The sequence below is a fragment of the Fringilla coelebs genome (genome assembly GCF_963513975.1).
Source record: "Fringilla coelebs genome assembly, chromosome: 3".
In the NCBI taxonomy this organism is placed as follows: Eukaryota; Metazoa; Chordata; class Aves; order Passeriformes; family Fringillidae; genus Fringilla; species Fringilla coelebs.
Window position 1 is genome coordinate 83,041,631 of NC_140030.1, and position 18,323 is coordinate 83,059,953.

The following is an 18,323-nucleotide window of genomic DNA, read 5'->3' on the forward strand; positions in this document are numbered from 1 at the left end:
TTCTCTTCTGGAAATTTTTGTAATACGTATGTGAAGAACCTCTTTGTTGGTCATATTGAAACAAGAATGAAAGCTAAATTTAGCTTTCATTGATGGAATTGGGGCTTGCAAACTCAAATTTTTGCACAGAAGTTTTAACAAAACTCATCTTGACTAAGTACTGGAACTTTGCTATTGTGCCAAACAAAAAGGGAATATTATTAAGGCAAGATCGCTTAGTATAAAAACTTGGTGCTTGGCTTTTTGTATTACTTCTGAGCTTGGTATTGGGTTTTTACATTAGAATTTTATGGCAGAATCTATTCATTATTAAAGAGAAATCTATACTCTGAAAACAATATTTTAACTAGTGCCCTAGCTAGATGAAATGTCTTTTTTTTTTCTTTTTTTTTCTTTCATTTTTGCTAAAGTAGAATAATAGAATATGATGAGTTGGAAAGGCCCTCTCAGGATCATTGAGTCCAGCTCCTGGCCCTGCACAGGACATCCCAAGAATCATATGTTCCTGGGAACATTGTCCAAACCCTTCTCGGACTCAGGCTTGGTGCTGTGACCACTTCCCTGTACTTACTATTTGGTAAAATGGAAGAATAGGAAAAATATTACCAGATACTGTCTGTTGTGAATAACAGTTTGGTTAACTGGAATGCATTTCGCATCTAATGGACAACCAAACCCAAATTATACAATGGCAGGAGCTGTCAGTCATTTGTGTTACTTAGTGCTGGTCCCATAGCCTGGTGAATGCTACACAGATTTAAAAGTTGGGAGATGTTCTCCCAGTGAAGAGCAAGTTTATTCCAGTGGTCGGGACAAATTTCCTTGCAAAGAGGCATCTTGTCCTTGGCAAGAGTCCTTTTAGGAGGAGTTGAATTCCTTATTGCCCAGTAAATTTTCCTTGCTACTTTCTTTGAAAAAGTAAAAAGTTTTAACCCATGACAAATCAGGAAGAGCCAAATTTTTGTGAATATCTTGATGTATCTGTAACAAAATGTATGTGAACAGCAATGACCCAGAACTCTTCCTGCATTATAGCTTAATGCACACCTAAATAATGTGAAGTCAGAAATAAACATGTATGTATTTGGCTGGGTCAGGTCTGTCATCTCAAATATGATGAGTTTTGGGTTTGGAGATATTGGAAATATGCAGAAACCTGACTGGATGATGTACTGATCAACCTGCTGACATTGGCCCTCCTTTGACAAGGACATGACCTCCAGATCATCTTAGCCCTTCTGGAGCAGGGTTAAGTTTTTGGCGGCTCTCAGCCAGAGAAAGAGACAGGAGAAGTGGAAGTTAAGCTGATATTTTCAGATGGAAGTTAAGCTGATGAAATTCAGTACAGCCTATAGGAAACACTACTTAAAACCACTGGAAGTGATTGTGACAGATTCAGTCCTATCAATCTTTTTCTGGGCTCCTGTGTAATTGATTTGCATGGGTTCCACTAGGAAACACTGTGTATGTCAGGCAATATTCTAATGTTGGGAAATTTTGGTCACTACTTGTTCAAGGGAGTCATGCGCACTTTTAAATTCTAGCTAAATCAGAACTGCATTTGACATTATTTTATTTTTAAAAAATTATTTGGTATTAAGAATGTATTTGAAGCATACTCAGAATAACTCTTTACTGTATCTAGATGTGATTGAGCTGGGGATGGAAGATTTCAGAAAGAGGTGCATTCATTTCTGATCTTTGCAACTGGATTATGAGGGTGGTTTCATGTCCTTGTAGTCTCAGCTTCAATTTCTCACTCTTTGAAAGTGGCCATCCTATAACTCTCCATAAAAAGGTTCTGGAGACATGGGCATGCTAAGAGCTGCAATATGATTTGTAATTCTAACTCCTGAAAAGAACAAGCCAGGCTTTCAAGGGATCTAACCAAAGTTTAATGAAGTTCTGTAACAGGATTATTGGCAAAAGTAAACCTAAACCTCTGAGTGTTAGAGTAAAATATTTTATTTTTAATTTTTTTAAAAAGGGCACTCAAATTTTAGAGCACTAGTTATTTCAGAAAGTTTGTAAACAAGGTAGGTAGAATGTTTTAGAATAGAATATATACTTTAAAGACATTTAAAAATCTAGTTGTGTTTTTAACAATTTGCAGCTTATTTGCTGATTTCCAACTCCATTACTGCAATGTAGCTAAGTTAAATGTTAATAAAAAGAAGAGTGTGTTCAAAGAAAGTTGTGGAGAGTGTCATTGGTAATTGCAGCTTAGTGATACCTACATTGTTTGACAGATTTGGGGGAATAAGAAAACACACAGGAGGAGCTGTGCCTGTTCTGGTTTGGATGGTGGGATTTTTTGCCAGGCCAGGAGATTGGGTGTGATAATGACCACCAGTTTACTTTATCGCAGTTCTTGCTGGTTTTCTTAACATTGCTTAAGAGTACCAATCTTCAGTCTTTTCATGGGTTCACTTTACAAATGTGCTTGATATTCTGAAATAGCTCTAAAAGTTTCCATGTGAACCCTCTAGGATGAACTGAATTAATAGTATATACAGCACTAATCTGAGAGTCAAAACATGTACAAATCTCTTTTACCCTGGAATTTTGTAATAATGATTTACTTAAAGTTTACAAATTATATTCATATTACTGGAGTTGATAATTAACACTATTGACAAGTACAAAACCAGTGTGGAAATGCTTGATGTACTTGTATATAAGAGAGGAGCGTTCTCCGAGTTCCTATTACAGTTTTCCTACATCTGGTTTGTATCATTCACAGTGGAAGTGGCAGATGTTGGAGGCATTTATATGAAAATTTATTCTATTTACCTAAAGACAGAATTGAAGAAGTTGTTTGACTTTATTTAATTCTAAAATTCCTCTACTGAGTGTAGAAAGAAGCTTTACCTGCTGCAATTTAAGGAAATCTAGTAGTGAGGTGCTGAATAAAACACATCATTCCCCTAAAGCAGAGGAGTGTGTTTTGAGCTGTTTGCTACAATGCTTGTTTGGCTGCCTGGGTGTGATTGTATCCATATGAATTTGTGTACTCTAATTTGAAAATGTTTTGAATACTGTAGACAGTAAGATCAAAGAGCATTCCAAAAAGAGCAAGAAACTAAAAGGTCATAATTCTTTTTTTAACAACTGGGTCGCAGTTAGAGCCTTACACAGGTAAACAAAAGCCGAGAAATTGGGTAGCTTCGAGCAGCTGGAAAGGGAGAATTCATATTTAGAGACGTCCATGTAATAAATTGTCAGCTGTAAAAGCAGACCTAAGAGAATGCCAGGAGTGTACCTCTTGTCAAATTCCTTAGAAAGAAGAAATTATATTCAGAGATGAGAATGGCAAAGTAAAAGGAGATTGTTTCATTCTTCCCATGCTCACTTTAAGGACTGGTTCCCACTTACTGTGTTATAAGAAATAACCTTTTCCCTGTGTAAGCTAATTTTGCAGAGCTTTGAAAGCTTGACTGGCTTTGCTACATTAGCAGTAGGTCACTTCTGCACTTCATTGTTCTGGGAAGTGTGGAGCATGACAGTCAGATGCTTCAGAGAGAATTACAGGGTGGCAGACTTCTGAGAGCCTCTGGGAGCAGATGTTGAACCCCAGGCCCAAAATCTGAAGTTCTTTACAATTTGGAGCCTTCTAATAAAGAAAAGTGCTTTTGTTAAGTGGTTATTTTTTCCTTATCTATTCTCAGGGTTGCTCTCGTGGAAAATATTCCTGAAGGGATCAACTATTCAGACAGTGCACCATCCCATTTGTCTCTTTTCCAAGGCTGGATGAATTTGCTTAATATGGCTGAAAAGTCTGTTGACATAGTATCTTCCCAGTGGGACCTCAATCACAGTCATCCATCAGCATGCCAGGTATGTTCTAGCCTAACAAAAGAGTGGGACCTTAACAGTCTGTTCTTGTTGTCAAACTTAATTTTACAGAACTAAAACCCTTCCCTGTAGCAGAACTATTTGTTTGGGTAGTCTAAAGATCATTTTCTTATGGGGATTTTCCTGCCAATACAAAAGTTTTTAAGAGCAGTGGTGTGCTTGGACTCTATAACATTCAACATATACTTACAGAACTTCCATCTTAGGAAAGAAAGACATTGTGTAACCTTAAGAAAGCTGTCAAGTTGTATTTATATTAGCACATCTACCTATTTGGTAATATTCATAAATCTATATGATTATTTTCTATTTGGTGCTACTGATGAAATAAAAGGCAAGCATGTGAATTAATTCTCCAGGCAAATAGATGGATAGAATTACACTTACAAAGAACAATATCGTATCAGATGATTCATAGCTTTTTGAAATTAGTCTTGGGAGGGAGCAGTGTTCAAGATTTCTGCAATTAAAACAGGATAACAAATCATAAATCATAGTGAATAAGGCAGACATGCATTGCAGTGATGCTGTGCCAACCACCACTTCATTCATGAGAGGAATCCTCTTAAAAATATGGTCAGAGAAAGGTTTCCATTTAGCATCAGTTGTGAAACTAAGATATCAAAGAAGGGATGGGCTGAGAGTATCTCCTCTTTTCCACTAGATAGATTCTTTGCTGAAAGGAGCCACTCAGCTGACATGAAATGGTGCTAAAATGACAGCCAGGTAACTGTAAGGAATCAACTGTTATACTGTGGCATAAATTCTTGGCTTTCCTTTCTGGTTCTGTTGATGTGGTGCAGTAAAAAAATGCCTTTTGGTAGATAATAGGCAAATCCTGGTATTCTAACCAACTATATTCTGCTTCTTTTGAAATAGACTGCAGCCTAGTTGAGCAGCATACATTAACTTATCTTCAGAAAAAGTTTGCTGCATGTCCATTTAGAATACTGAAAATATAAGGTGAGCAGATGAATAGAAAATGTAATGCAAATCCTACATTTTAGAATGCTTATAAATATTGGAATGTGGTTTGTGAATAAATTTATGTGGAATATCAAAATATTGACTTTTTCACAATGTAATTCGGCAGCTAAGCTTTATTTAAATGTATTGCCTAAGTAGCTTCGAACCCATGTACTGTCATTCAAGCAGATGAATTCAAGAAGATATGGCCTTAGATGTTTCTAGGATGTGCATGAATTGACATGTGTATGAATCTTTCAGAAATATTTTGTCTGAAAAAAATTCAGCATGTCATTTGCTTCAAAACTGGCAGAGCCTAACAAATCCCAAACAGAGGATATAAAATAGCAAAATTGAAATTGGGATTCTAGTAGTTAAGTATCAAATCCATTCCCTTTTCCACATTTGCATTGCAAAGTAAAAACTGGAAGATACCATTCAGCAAGGAAAGGAAGAAGAGACGTCTAAGAAGTGGATTTGGTCTTTTGTCCTCAAATGCACAGTTAAAGCCAGAAAAATGAAACATTTTTCATAATACTCTACTCTAGCTATCTTCTTCTGCCTGCTAGTAGTCTTACAAAAATGAGTAATTACTTCTGTTTAAAGGCAATTAATATTCCAGTCATTTTCTCATTTGTACAGCAGCATGGGCTGAACAGCTGATAGATCTTTCTGTCAAGCTTGTCTATTCATGCTAAAACACTATATTGTTATTGGCCAGTCTGATTGCTAAAAAATTGCCAAGAGGCAGTGTTTCTAAGCAAATTGCTGTCCCAGAGAATGTACACAAAGCTCACTCGGTGAAAGGGAGGGGAGAAAACTTGTATCGTTACATCTGCTTTCTCCACTCAGTGAAGTGGAAGTGAAATTTCAGAGAAACTTCAATAACTATAAACTAGCAATTGTTTGAAAAATAAGTCCAATGCCCTCAAGTCTTTACAATTTCAGTTTGGGGAAATTTGCCCAGCATAGCAGAAGCATTATGAAAGGTAAGGGGATGAGATACAAAACTCACAGGTAGTAGAATGCTTAGTGAATGAGTTCTAGTTGTTCCTTAAATGAGTCTTGTTTTTTAGAAATTAAGGACATAACAATTTTCCACACAGACCCACATCCTGCTATATAATTAACAATTTCCATTTTATGAATATTCAAGTCATATTGGAGAGCAAGGTTCTCCACAAGAGCACTTGAACAGACATGGGTTTTTGAAGGAGAAAAGCAGAGTTGGCTAGATTTCTTTTTCTCAGTTAGATACGTTTAATTACATTCTCTATATACATCTGTGTATTCCCATGCATAGATGCATGAGTACATGTACACACACATATTGGCAATATACATATTGAAGAAAAATACAGCAGGAAACTCTGCAGCTTTGTATGCACACATACATATATGCACCCAATACATGTGTCATCTATATGTATACATATTGTCTGTCTTCTATTGGATATACATAGATATGTATACATTTGCATATATGAAATTGCTGAACTTCCTGTGTATTTTTCTGTATTTTTTGTTTGTGGGTAAATTACCTGGTGTCCTTGACTCTTGCTTGTCTGTATTTTTTTTTTTTTTTTGTTATAAATCTAAATAAACATTCATTGCCAACTGAGCTGTCCAGGTCACAACAGCCGTGCTCAGTCATCTGAGATGATGAGTTTTGCTAAATTGGATTCTCTAAAGACAGACACATGATGAGACAGTGTTTCTGTTCTTCAACAGATAAAGCAGTTAAATAAACAAATATTTGCTTGGCAAAATAGTGAGTTCTCTCTATGCTGCTTTTCTCATTCAGAAGAAATCCACATATTTTGGTGAGCTTGTGTTGTCATATGTGTGTTTTCAAATAGCAGGGTAGTTGTCATGTAGCAGCATTGAGGTTTTTGTGAAATGTGAGTATGTGGCTCTTCCTGTGGTAATCTCTGTTTAGAGATAGTAGAGAAAAATGGAAACTTTTTTTTGAGGATGGCTTTTGATTCATTTTCAGTGAAAAGAGAGAGGTGAATACAAGATCATGCCAGTTCACAATTTTCACAGTTCATTTCCTCTGGGTCGTCTTATGTTTTGAAACTTTAATTTAGAATGACCTTTTAGGTTTCCAGCAAGTCCTTCATAAATTTCAGTTTGTTTTTCCCAAATCAGAATCAATGCCATCATGGCTTATTGGTATTGCCATGTGTGTGACACCGTTGGCCCTGGATGGATATTTGGATAAACATAAGATGATCAGGGGCAGATCTGCATCTGATTTTTACAAGTATCACATTAAAAATAGATACTTCTGATTTTATTCACCAACCTACTGTGCATCTCCCATATGGCTTGGTGGGAGAAGTCCCCCATCCATCTGATACTCTGTTTCGTGTAAGGCAGCTGTCCAGCTTTGTAATGAATCTCTGATGAGAAGTCATGAGTCACTCACGCGTGCATTGCCCAAGGAGCTTAAGTGATTTGTTTGGTAGAACAAATGTTAGTGCAAGAGCTTAAGTTCCCTTCCTTGAAAATTATTTAAAAAGGCAAATAAATACAAAGAAGAGGATATCTCCAAATCTAGCAGCTCCCAGTGGAAATTGGATAGGATCAGCTATAGAGATCTGTAAGCTTATCTTTACATAAACATCTCTCCTCTTCAGGTGGTGGCATTTCCCTGGTACTGACTGAGGCATAGAAAATAAATTTAATGAAAGGAGGGTTTTTAAAATGAAAGCATATTCCTTTACTTTGCATTTGCTGTTTGGTTAGAAGAATTGAGGAAAGCATTTAAGTTTCTTTGTTCTGTATTAAATACCAGCTGTGAAAGTTAGGATTTCTTGATTTATTTGCTCTATTGGTTAGAGCAAATAAAACATCACTAAAAACCAGCATGGTATGTTTTTTTGTGATGTTTTAGAAATATACCCAGAGGCTTGATTATGGGAAAACTTGGGAAAAAATAGTAGAAATATATACATAAAACCAGAAGAAAAGTCTATGAGATAACCAGGCTTTTTCTGTGGGATTAAAAAGATAAGCATTTTCTAAACTGTGGGAATCTATGTTACTGAAGAATACAAAAGTGCAATTTGAGAGTCCTTCAGTAAATACAGCATTTTCATGTTTGTATTTTATTTCTAATGAGGAACCTATGGTGACAGAGACAAGAGCAGACAAGGGAAATCAGACAGGCTACAGTCAGCCTGTCTAGTCTGCCAATAAATTGCTTTGGGGGAAGTTTCAGGACCTTTTGGTATTGAGAACTTTGGGGTTATTTCAATTCACCAGTTTTCTGTGGCAGGTTCAGTTGGGACTGATGTTTCAGATTTATATTGGTTTAAAGCCACCATGCAAAAGTAAATTTTTTCATCTGATAAATACTACATTTTATTTTGTCACTTTTGATGTTTTTCAAACAGCCCAGTGGAAAGTGTAAGAGAATATTTTATCAGGATAAGCAGATTTCTGGTGGTATTGTTTGTTAAAATGCAGATTTTGCTGTAGGTAGCCACAGTTTCATAGCACTTGGCTGCTCCTATTTCTCAGTCCTCACAAGCTGGGTATATAGCAATGCTTCTGATCACTGTCACGTAGTGGTGCAGCAGCCTGGTATTGTCTCACAAAGGGAATGTGGTCTGAATGACAGCATAAGGGTTTGTATTCAACAGAAGCATTTCAAATGTTCTGACAGCAGTAACAAAACATTTCAGACCTTCTGTCCCGTCTTTTTTCCTTTTCATAGAACAAACCAGTAAAATTGCAAGTAAACATGTCAGAAAGTGTAGAAACTGAGTTTCAAATTAATATTAATGGAGAAGAAGTCTAGGTTCTTCAGCAGTGTGGGAAGAATTTCTAGTAACCCTATTTAGTGGAGTATGTACTTGCTTTTAAAAGCAAGTTGTGAATTTTTCATAGTTTGGTTCATCAAGCTTAAGCCTTGGGGGTATGAATGCCTGCTGAGGGATGATGCACTGACAGGTGAGACAAAGGGAATTCTTTCCAATTTTGTCACAGGTGGTGGTTTTTATGTGCCTGTATAAACACAAATATTTGTGGTGAGTGCACTCCTAGTTTTAACCATCACTACTTAGAGGTGTTTTAAATGTTGGATCAATCTGAGGTTTTACCATTCATAAACATTATTGGGGAAAAAAAAAAGCCATAATTGAATAGCTTGTGGTGTCCCTGATAGGAAAACAGATGTGTTTTCAGAGGAGATGGTTTCATTGGAATGCAGGGCTGCACTCCAAGCAATCTATGAACCCATAGGATGGGCTGTTCAGCAGGCAGCATGTCCTGTAGGAGACAGCTGTGTTGGTTACATCAGAGAAAACTCAGGAGGTGCTGCCAGATTCTTTTTTGTCCAAACTGCAATTAATACAGAAAGTCCAGGCTTGTTTATCAAAGCTTTTATAAATCATGCGTGAATATAATCTCCTGCAGGTAGAAGTGACAATAATACCCAAAAATAACTACTATAGTTCCCTGTGTAAAATTAGGAACCATCCCCTGAAGCAATTCATTTTATCAGTTTTAGACATTAACTTTCTAAACATTTCTTTGTCAAAACAGTTAACCTATTAATTTGTATTGATAATGATAATCATTTTCCATCAAATTTATGAATGCATTTTCCATGTTTATTTCTGTATGCCAGCGTTTTCTGCTGCTCTTCTAGGCAAAATCAGTTTTTACAGATAACCTAAACAAAAATGGTGCTTATCAGTCTACTTAGTAAATGGAATCCACACAGAGAACCTGAGTAGCTTTTTCTACTTACATGTATATTAGTTAATATGCATAATGCAAACCTTTTAATCCTTGAATTTCCCAGCTGACTTTTGCAAAGATGTAGCTAATGAAAACCAGAAGTGCTGGACCCATATGAAGCATATCCAAAGGCTGGCTGAGCTCTGACATGCCAGGAGCCTGATGCTTCGGAGTAGCTAGGGGATGGGGCAAAGCAAGGGTTGGGAATTCAGCAGACAGCAGGACAGCCATGGCTGTTCCCAGATTTGATTAGAGTCTAGCAGTGCCAGACAGTAGCACATGCATGAGAAACCCTCTTGGAGGGAGCAGGGCATTCAGGAACACCAGTCAGTACACCCCCGCTCCCTCAGAATCATGCTGGAACAGCTGTGTAACTCTATATGGAGCATCCATCTCCTCCACACTCTTATCTCATTAATTCTTAAATTCTCTGTAACATCTGCTCTTCTTCTTAAAAAGACCAAACACAATCTCTGGTGTAATAGTTAAGGATTTTTTTAGCTTGATGAGGTGTGTGAGGGAAAGCCACTCCTTAAACTTACAGAGCAACTCAGGACTTGGGTGTGTGAGTTGAAAACATCGATGGGATTTCTTACATGTGGAACCACCTTGTGACCTTGAGAAATGCTGAAGCTGAGTAGAAAAAGCATTTAGGACTTCATGCAAAGAATTTTGTTGTTTTTCTGTTCTGTTAGCTATTCTTTAATACTTTCACTATGGCAGCATTGTGTTCACTGCAAAGTTCTTGTGAGCCCTGGCATGAGCAGAGTACTATGGATTTGAGTGAGCAAGCAGGCGTACATTACAAAAGTAAAACAGTAGTTCTGTTTCCATTGCAGCCTCTGGCTGATTGATATTTTTGGCAAAGCTATATTTTAGGGGGATGGATATTTTTATTTTGCCACATATATTCAAAATAAGTGAACATTAGAAAATAGGTCTGTAGTTTAGACAGGGGAAGCATTACTTTCTGTGACTGTGTAATGCTTAAAGCCCAGCAAGGCTCAAAGTATCAATCTGTCCAGGCAATTACAGGGCAAATTTCTAGGCTTTCCACTGTCTGCTGCTAATGGGTTCTCAGAGTGTGGGGAAGGCTTTTGTCAGAGGTTTTGTTGGTCCATGCTGCATCATATTATATCAACCTGAACTGTTCTTGGTTTGGTCATTTTTATTGAATGGAAGGATCATTTTAAGATTCTTAGTTTGCACAGAGAATTATGTTACATGTTTCTGTGAAGAGCTTTATCTTCTACTTGTTTGTTTGAAAGTTGATCTATAGCTAGTGCTTTTTTGTTTTAGGTTTACCCTGGGGCAAGCAATGCATTGAATCTAAAGTGAACTGTGTAGGTAGGGCAGGCATTTTGTCAGGTGCATAAGCCCAAGGTTTTTCTGTACTGGACTGCTAATTGAATGTGGTGTCTGCAGTACTAGGTTAGAATAGCACCAAGGAGCTCTGGTTGTAATTGTAGTAACAACACAGGAGTTTATTCTTCACGTGGTCTAGTTGGATGTTACTAAAATTTTTTTATTTAATTTAAAAAATAAAATCTAAAATTTAAACATTTACAATGCAATCAGAAGTTTTACTTTTTGCTTGTTTATTGGATATGGAAAAACATGGTGAATAAAAATTTTGTTTCATATTAAATTTCTGTTTTGACATGTATCCAGCTCAGTATGACTTTCCTTTTCGTGTTCTGTGTTAGAGATAGGGTTTATATTGTAAAAGTTTACAGCAGCATAAAAATTAAATGCATATAAAATACCTATAGATAATTATTTTCCTTCTTGGTATAACTCATCTGAAGATGAGCATGCAACTACTTGGGAATGTACTGTGATTAGAACCACTTGAAAAAATATCACTCAATACAGAAAAAAATGTAATAAAACTGTTTTCCTTGAGCTTTTAATACTAAGTCAACAGACTGCGATTATTTAGAAGAAAGTTAATGTCAAAATGTGTCTATGCAGCATAAAACCCCTGGACACTTAATTTACTGCCTGACACCTGTCACCTTGTCAATATTGCACAATCTGGGAAAATAAGAAACCTTCTTGGCCTTCAGAACAGTATTTCTCCAAGAAAATGAAATTGAGTTGCAAAACTTTAGGGTAGGTTTAGTAATATCTAGGAACATAGTTACTCAAATGTTGTTTATAATGTTTTTGTTTTAACATGCTTTTTTTAATTTGTTGATATGCAGCTTGATCAATTCTGTGTCTAAAAGCTTCTGCTTTTCTTTAATGTCCTTCCCAGGGTCAGCGTCTTTTTGAAAAACTGCTGGAACTGGCATCCCGAAATATTGAGATAAAGCTTGTGAGTGATAAACTGCCCGTGGAATCCAAGGTATTAAACGACTTGAAAACAAAGGGTAAGACCAAGGTCTTTATGTCGTTCTGCCATTGGCTGCTGTGTTGTTCCTGCTGTTTAAAATGCAGACTCGGGTAGTGCATAAAATGCACACAGAAATCTGAAACTGTTACTGTAGCTGATGTTTGCAGTTTGCAAGCAAAGAAAAAGGCAGCGCATTAGAGAGGTGTTTAAATTCCCTGCAGCCATTTAACAGTAGGCAATGTAACCTGAGAGTCTGGGCTAATACCTTCTGGGATGAGATACTTTTCCTCTTTGGAGCAATAGCAAAGTAAACTTATAAAACAACACGTGTATGGTACTGATGATCCTGAAGCACTGGAAAATAGACCATTGGTCAGATTTAACCAGCTGACAAGGTTCTTTCTGCTATGTGTATTTCTTTGGTCTCTGCTTTCCTAATTGTAATTTTGAGGCTCCAAAACCTGTATCCACAGAGGGATTGCACATAGGCACTGCATGAATGAACTTCCTTTATGTAAAACGGTGTGGAAAAATAAATAGTAAAGAGAATTCAAGAATTGCTGAAAGAATTAGTCTCTCTTAGGAGTTGTAGCAATCTCATACAAATTTCTCCTCTTAGTTATGTATATCTGATAAAATCATTATTTTAAGGATAAGATATACTTTTCAAAGATCAAAAAGAATGTATGTGTTTTGATGGTGATCATTTTTGACAAAGATACCTGTATGGATCACAAAGGAAACTCTAAAGCATTTAATTAGGCAAAGGAGTTGTTATGTGTAGTAGCATCCTAACATAACATGACTGTTCATGGTGAAGAATAAAGGGCACCCTCTTTCCACGAAAATCAATCTATATTTGTTTAAATTCCTTGTAATCTCCTCACTGCACAAGTAAAAGAATATTACTAATGGAAGTCCTTATCTCTGAGGGAAATCAGCTTTTAATCAAGATTGACATGTTATTTAAATTTAATAAACTTAAATTTAATTAAATAACTAATAACTATAGATCCTCATCATTTCATGACATTACCTATTCCAGGGATTTGATGATTTCTGCTACATAACCAAAAGAGGTATTGATCCTTTGATAACCAGTAAGAATATATTAAATACTTTGTCAGATATATGTGGAACATCTTTTTCTGATATGTTCAAAAGGAAATAGGTATTTCAATATCAATGTCAGTGAAATTACCTTTTGAAAAGTTGTTTCTTTTCCATGTGATTCTAATATCCCAAATTCCTATGAGTCAGAGAATAGGAGAGGTAGGCCTGTACATTCATATCGTTGTACTGGCAACAGATATTTTAAGTATCATTTATTAAAAATACTCAATACCAAAAATTATCCTCTTTCAAAAAAAGATGAGGAGAAATTTTTAGCTAGAAAAGGAGGAGAAATGTTTTAACACTTCCTTCTATTTATATGGGAATTAATCTAACCTGTGAGTTAAAAAAAAAACCCAGAACACAGACTTCTACAATTTTACCAGCTTTAGTTTCCCTTATGCCTTTTTTAGATTTCTGAGACAGGAAATCTTACAGTATTTAAATGAAATGATCAATATATTTGTGCTCTAAGCTAAAAAGGATTGGAGAAAGTTGCTGGTAATTTTTGTGAGTTTTGTTGTCATCATCTTAAAACCCTGAAATTGTATATGTCATTGTTTACTATTGGCCTTTCTCAAACATCAATATTACAACTTTTAGTTTTTCTCACTATGACTTTTTTTTCTCATTCCATGTTCTGGTCTGCTGATTTCTGCACTGATATTTTTATTATAATGTCTTGGTTATGGCAAGGTGATTGCCAGCAATTGTTTCACTCACTTAGGTTTGTTGTTTGGTTTTTATCTCCATGGAAGTTAGTTAAATTTTTCTTAGCTTTTGCATTCCTGAAAAGAAATAAATTAGTTTTAAATTCAGTCAGATTTAGTTGTCTTAATTTTATGTTGAAATGAGTAGACCTTGTATGAGCAGCTTATGGTCCTGTTTGTGTCAAACATAAGCTAAGTATGAGGCTGGCTTAAAAAAAACCCAGATAACATTAATCTTTGCTATGCTATCCTGGAAAGCCTATCTACTAAAATTATTAATCTTTTTGCTTGTGAGGGGCTGGCCACCTGCATCCTCAGAAATCCATCAGAACTGCTCATTGAAAGGGAGCCGTGCATTGTCACTCAGATTTACATCCATGAAGAAAACTAATTTTTTTTTCCTGCAGCTGGTCAGATTTGTCTTTAAAATATGCCATGCACCCTTTTTAACAGATGCATTCCTCTCTTGGTGAAGAAAGCAGTAAACAAATCAGTAGTTCAGCCAAGCTGTGAAGCATCTCAGGATGGAGAACCAGAATATATTTGTCTGAGCAGACCCAAACCCCAACTTGTGGTGTCAGTCTGAATGGGGCAGCAGAGAGAACAAGCACTGCTCTGGGGTTCACCACCTAATAAACTACTCTGAGTGACCCTAAGCAGCAAACAGGATTGGCCCCCAAGCCATGGGCAGTAGCATGGACAGAAAGCACATACACAGCCAGTGGGACTCTGGGAATTTCATCCTTTCTGAGTCTGCCTTCACCTTGCTAGGTGGGCATAGGTTTGGCTCTTCTTTCCAAGGCAGATTGTATACACAAGTCAGACTGTCTCCAAGCTATTCTTCTGGATATGAGAGGATTGCTATTGCATGAAGAGGGTGGAAGAGTCTTGCCTTTCTTTTCAGCAGTGATCAGGACCCCCAGGCTGTGCCCTCATGTGGTGCAGACTGGTTCCCAGGGCTAGGACGAGGGATAATTTGGCTGTTGGCCATGGATGTACCTGTTAATATAATGCTCAGGAACCTTAAGGGAATCTTCAGGTAGCATGCTCTGTCTGCTTTAAGTAGGAGAAAAAAAAAATCCACCAAAGTGGAATTGGTTTAAACACATGGGATTTCTTGAAGACCAGTACTTCATCATCCATATGTTTTCATGCAGTTTTGGCTTTTTTGTACAAGGAGCCACGGTAGGCTCCTGTCCTGCTGCATCTCAACACGTGTTGAGACGATTATTCCAGCACATCTTTCCTTTTTCTAGGCAGGCATGCATTGAGTCCCCTTGCCTCTTCTCTCCATTTCTGAAGAACTGTAGAAAGCTGTTACTATAGATCTTTTCCACCACAACGGTGCATCCTACCTAGAGTCCTCTCCACACATCTTTCTTCTGCAGCAGCTGTCCCTACTGATTAATAGAGGAGAAGGTTGAAATCTGACTTCAAATGTGGGCTGATGGGGTAAGATAAAGCATAAGTTATGTGGAGGGGGGAGCAGAACTGAGCTGATGTGGAGTGAAATAAAATTAGTAATTCACAGTTGTAATGCTAGTGCAGACATCTGAGCTAGCTGTGAACCTGCAGGTTTGTCATCACTCCAGTGACTTTTTTTGCCATGTCTATGCTATCCTGACTTCCTTGAGGTAGCTGTAAAGCAGAGGAGCTTGATTACAGGAGTCCAGCGGCTGCAGTGTGAAAAATGGATTGATTTATTGTGCAAACACATCCCACACTGTGTCAGCTGTGGTGGCAGGATTCTCTGACTGCTGAGATAATGTACCTTTGCCAATAATTGCTGGACTGTGGGAGTGTTATTTAGTTGCAAAACTAAGTATGCAAAAATGGGGAAATACTAATCCCATAGCATATATTTATGATAGACTTTAATTACGTTATCAGATTTTTGCACAGAATACCTGGCTGATACTCGTTGTAATATTACCATATTAATCAGAGGGTTTTCCCTTATATTGAATGAGAATGCATCAAACATTTAATGCCTAAGGCAGTTGATGTTCATTCAGGGGATATTATTTCTGCTGGTAATGGCTAGAATCTTTTTTTATCTTCATATTTAATGTATGTCTCTAGGCTTTCTTCATTGCACATCTGCCAGATCCTGCACTGAATGTGGAATGATTAATTTCCTCATAGGCCTTTCTGTGCTGTTTCTCACTGTGGTATCTGAGTGCTCTGCAAATACAGTATTAATGAATTTCTTTTACAACATCCATGTTAGGTGAGGTTTCTTGCAGTTTCTATCTCTTGGGGACAACCAATGATTATTAATGGCAACACAGGCACCAGAAGCCAGATAAGAGCATTTGTTTTCTATAGTCACAATTAAAATTTTTAAAAGTATATTTGTAATTTAAAAAAAAAATCACATGTAAGTTTTCCCAGCTCATGTTGTCAAAATTACTACTAAACAGACTATAAGCTACAATGGTATTTTATAGGACATATTTATATCCATACTATACATATCTGTATATGACTCCCTTGTGAAAGGTAGGTCTGTCTTCAGACAAAATTTGTCTCATTGTGTAAACAAACGTGTTCTTCTTTATCCTCTTTGTACTGTGACAGTAGCTTATTAATGCTTGTTTTCATGGTTATTGTTTTAGCCTTTCCTCAGCTGGGGCCCAGTCTACTAGACTGAAGCGTTTCTTGTAACCCTCCCCCTCCTTTCACATAATTATGTACCGGTCTTTGTTCATCAGTAACATTTGAATAGCTCTGTCTCCAATTAGCAGGTTGTTGTATTATTTCTCACGTGTACAGAATCTAAATCCCTTACTAATTGAATTACTATCTTATTTTAGCTGGTAGTGTTCATGCTTTTTAATACATACCAATAGATTTTCCTTCTTCAATTTGCATTGCTTCCTTTCTTTTCTATTTCTTTTTTCCCCCAGTACTCCTTTTTCATGAAGCATTTTTCATATATTTGCAGGGAATATTTTGTCTTTTGTCAGTGGTGGCTGAGGCAGATAAGAAAAGAGGAGTCTGTCCATGTCACTCTGTGATTTTAGGAAAAAATATCCTCTAAGTCCTTTTAGTAATCACTTTTGTGTATTAGCAAGGAAAGCAGAGAATAATAGGAAGTCATTGTCATCGGGCAGGATCCAGTCACTGGATCACGTGTGCAGCTATTCACTGAGCAGTTCATGCACGTTTGCCCAGGATTACAGTCTTTTGTAACAATCAAAACAAAGAAACTTAAAAGGTACATTCAAAACAAAGAAACTTAAAAAGTACATTGTTGTAGGGTGATAAATAAATGAGTAGATAGTAAAGCTCTAGAAATTTTTTATGCATTGAGTTGTGCCTTTAAATTACAAATACTAACAGATACCATTCCATGACAAATTTAATCAAGTTACATCTGGGCAGCTGCACAATCCCAGCTTCCTCTTTGCTCTCCCCACCATATATTGTCCCTGCCTTGTTCCTTGCACCAGTGATCATGTGGTGAGACAGTTCAGCGGGCTGATTTGGCTACAGACTGCCTTTTTTTTGGCTAGCTTAATTGTCATTTGCATTAGATCTCTGCATTACTCAGTGTGTGTTCTCACAGGCTGGGGGCAACACAGAGAAAGGAAACACAGCTGGGGTGGACAAGGGAGGGAGGACCACTGGGACCTGGTTGCAACAGGTTCAATCTGCCATGTCACCAGAAAGCTCAAGCTCATGTAATGTCAAGGGATTTCTGGAAGTTTGAGGGTTTCTTGTACTTTCCTGTAGAGTCTGAACATAAGTGTAGCACAATGGACAGCAAGAGTAAATGCAGTTTATATAAATGATGAAAATGTGTTTGATTCCATATTCTGTCTGCTTCTGTTGGCACACTTAAGGTGCTGTATAGTGTTAGAGCTGGGATGCTTGTGGGACATGAGTTCTTACTGTTGGCCACAATCATCTTCTCTTTCCCTGTCTTCTTGTGGGGGAAAGGAAGATATAAATTTTAACATACCGTAGAAGAACTGAAAGACATTTGTTATGTCAGAAAAGATGGAGATCGTCTAGGAATATCAGAACATTTTTTTCTTATGAAATAAACAGTGAATTTGGTACTTTTTTGCACTAGAATCTTTTTTTGAACTAGAGCCTGCAAGCCCTAGAAATGTGAAATTGACCATTCTGGAGAAACTGACATTTTTTCTGGAAAAGATAAATTTAGAAGACTAAATGGAAACATTTCCTGATTAGTTTCCTTGGGCCTAAAACTGTTTGGGGTTTGGGCAACTGAAGTTTTTTGACAGCTATTTCTAGGGTAAACCATGATGATATGGATTTACTTTAGGCCCAAAATACTTGGTTTCAGTATTATAAAAAATTGCTCAAATATGGGGGCAGTGGTCTGTAAAGAGATTAGACAAGAGCTATCACTGGCAATTTTAAGAATAAAATGGACAGGCCTCTGTGAGGAATGGCCTCATAGATCTGGTGCATAGGAAAGATCTAGATTGATCTCAAAGCTGGGTTTAATCATTGTGTAATGATTTGGAAGGAGAACATAAGCCTATGTGCTTAAGAACATTTATTTCAAGATAAGATGGAATTTTTTTTCACTAAGAACAATCATTCACTGGAAC

General features: G+C 36.9%; 1 protein-coding gene across 2 annotated transcripts in view; it reads left to right on the forward strand.

Moving 5' to 3' along the window:
- The window catches only part of PLD5 (phospholipase D family member 5), a gene marked incomplete at both ends in the record, with an annotated part of 165,134 nt that overhangs the window by 102,107 nt on the left and 44,704 nt on the right, over nt 1-18,323 (forward strand). For both annotated transcript variants that reach the window (XM_084202186.1, XM_084202187.1), the window contains 2 exons: nt 3,669-3,837; nt 11,834-11,948. In XM_084202186.1, the coding sequence (XP_084058312.1) occupies nt 3,669-3,837; nt 11,834-11,948 (284 nt within the window). The remainder of the gene's footprint in view (nt 1-3,668; nt 3,838-11,833; nt 11,949-18,323) is intronic.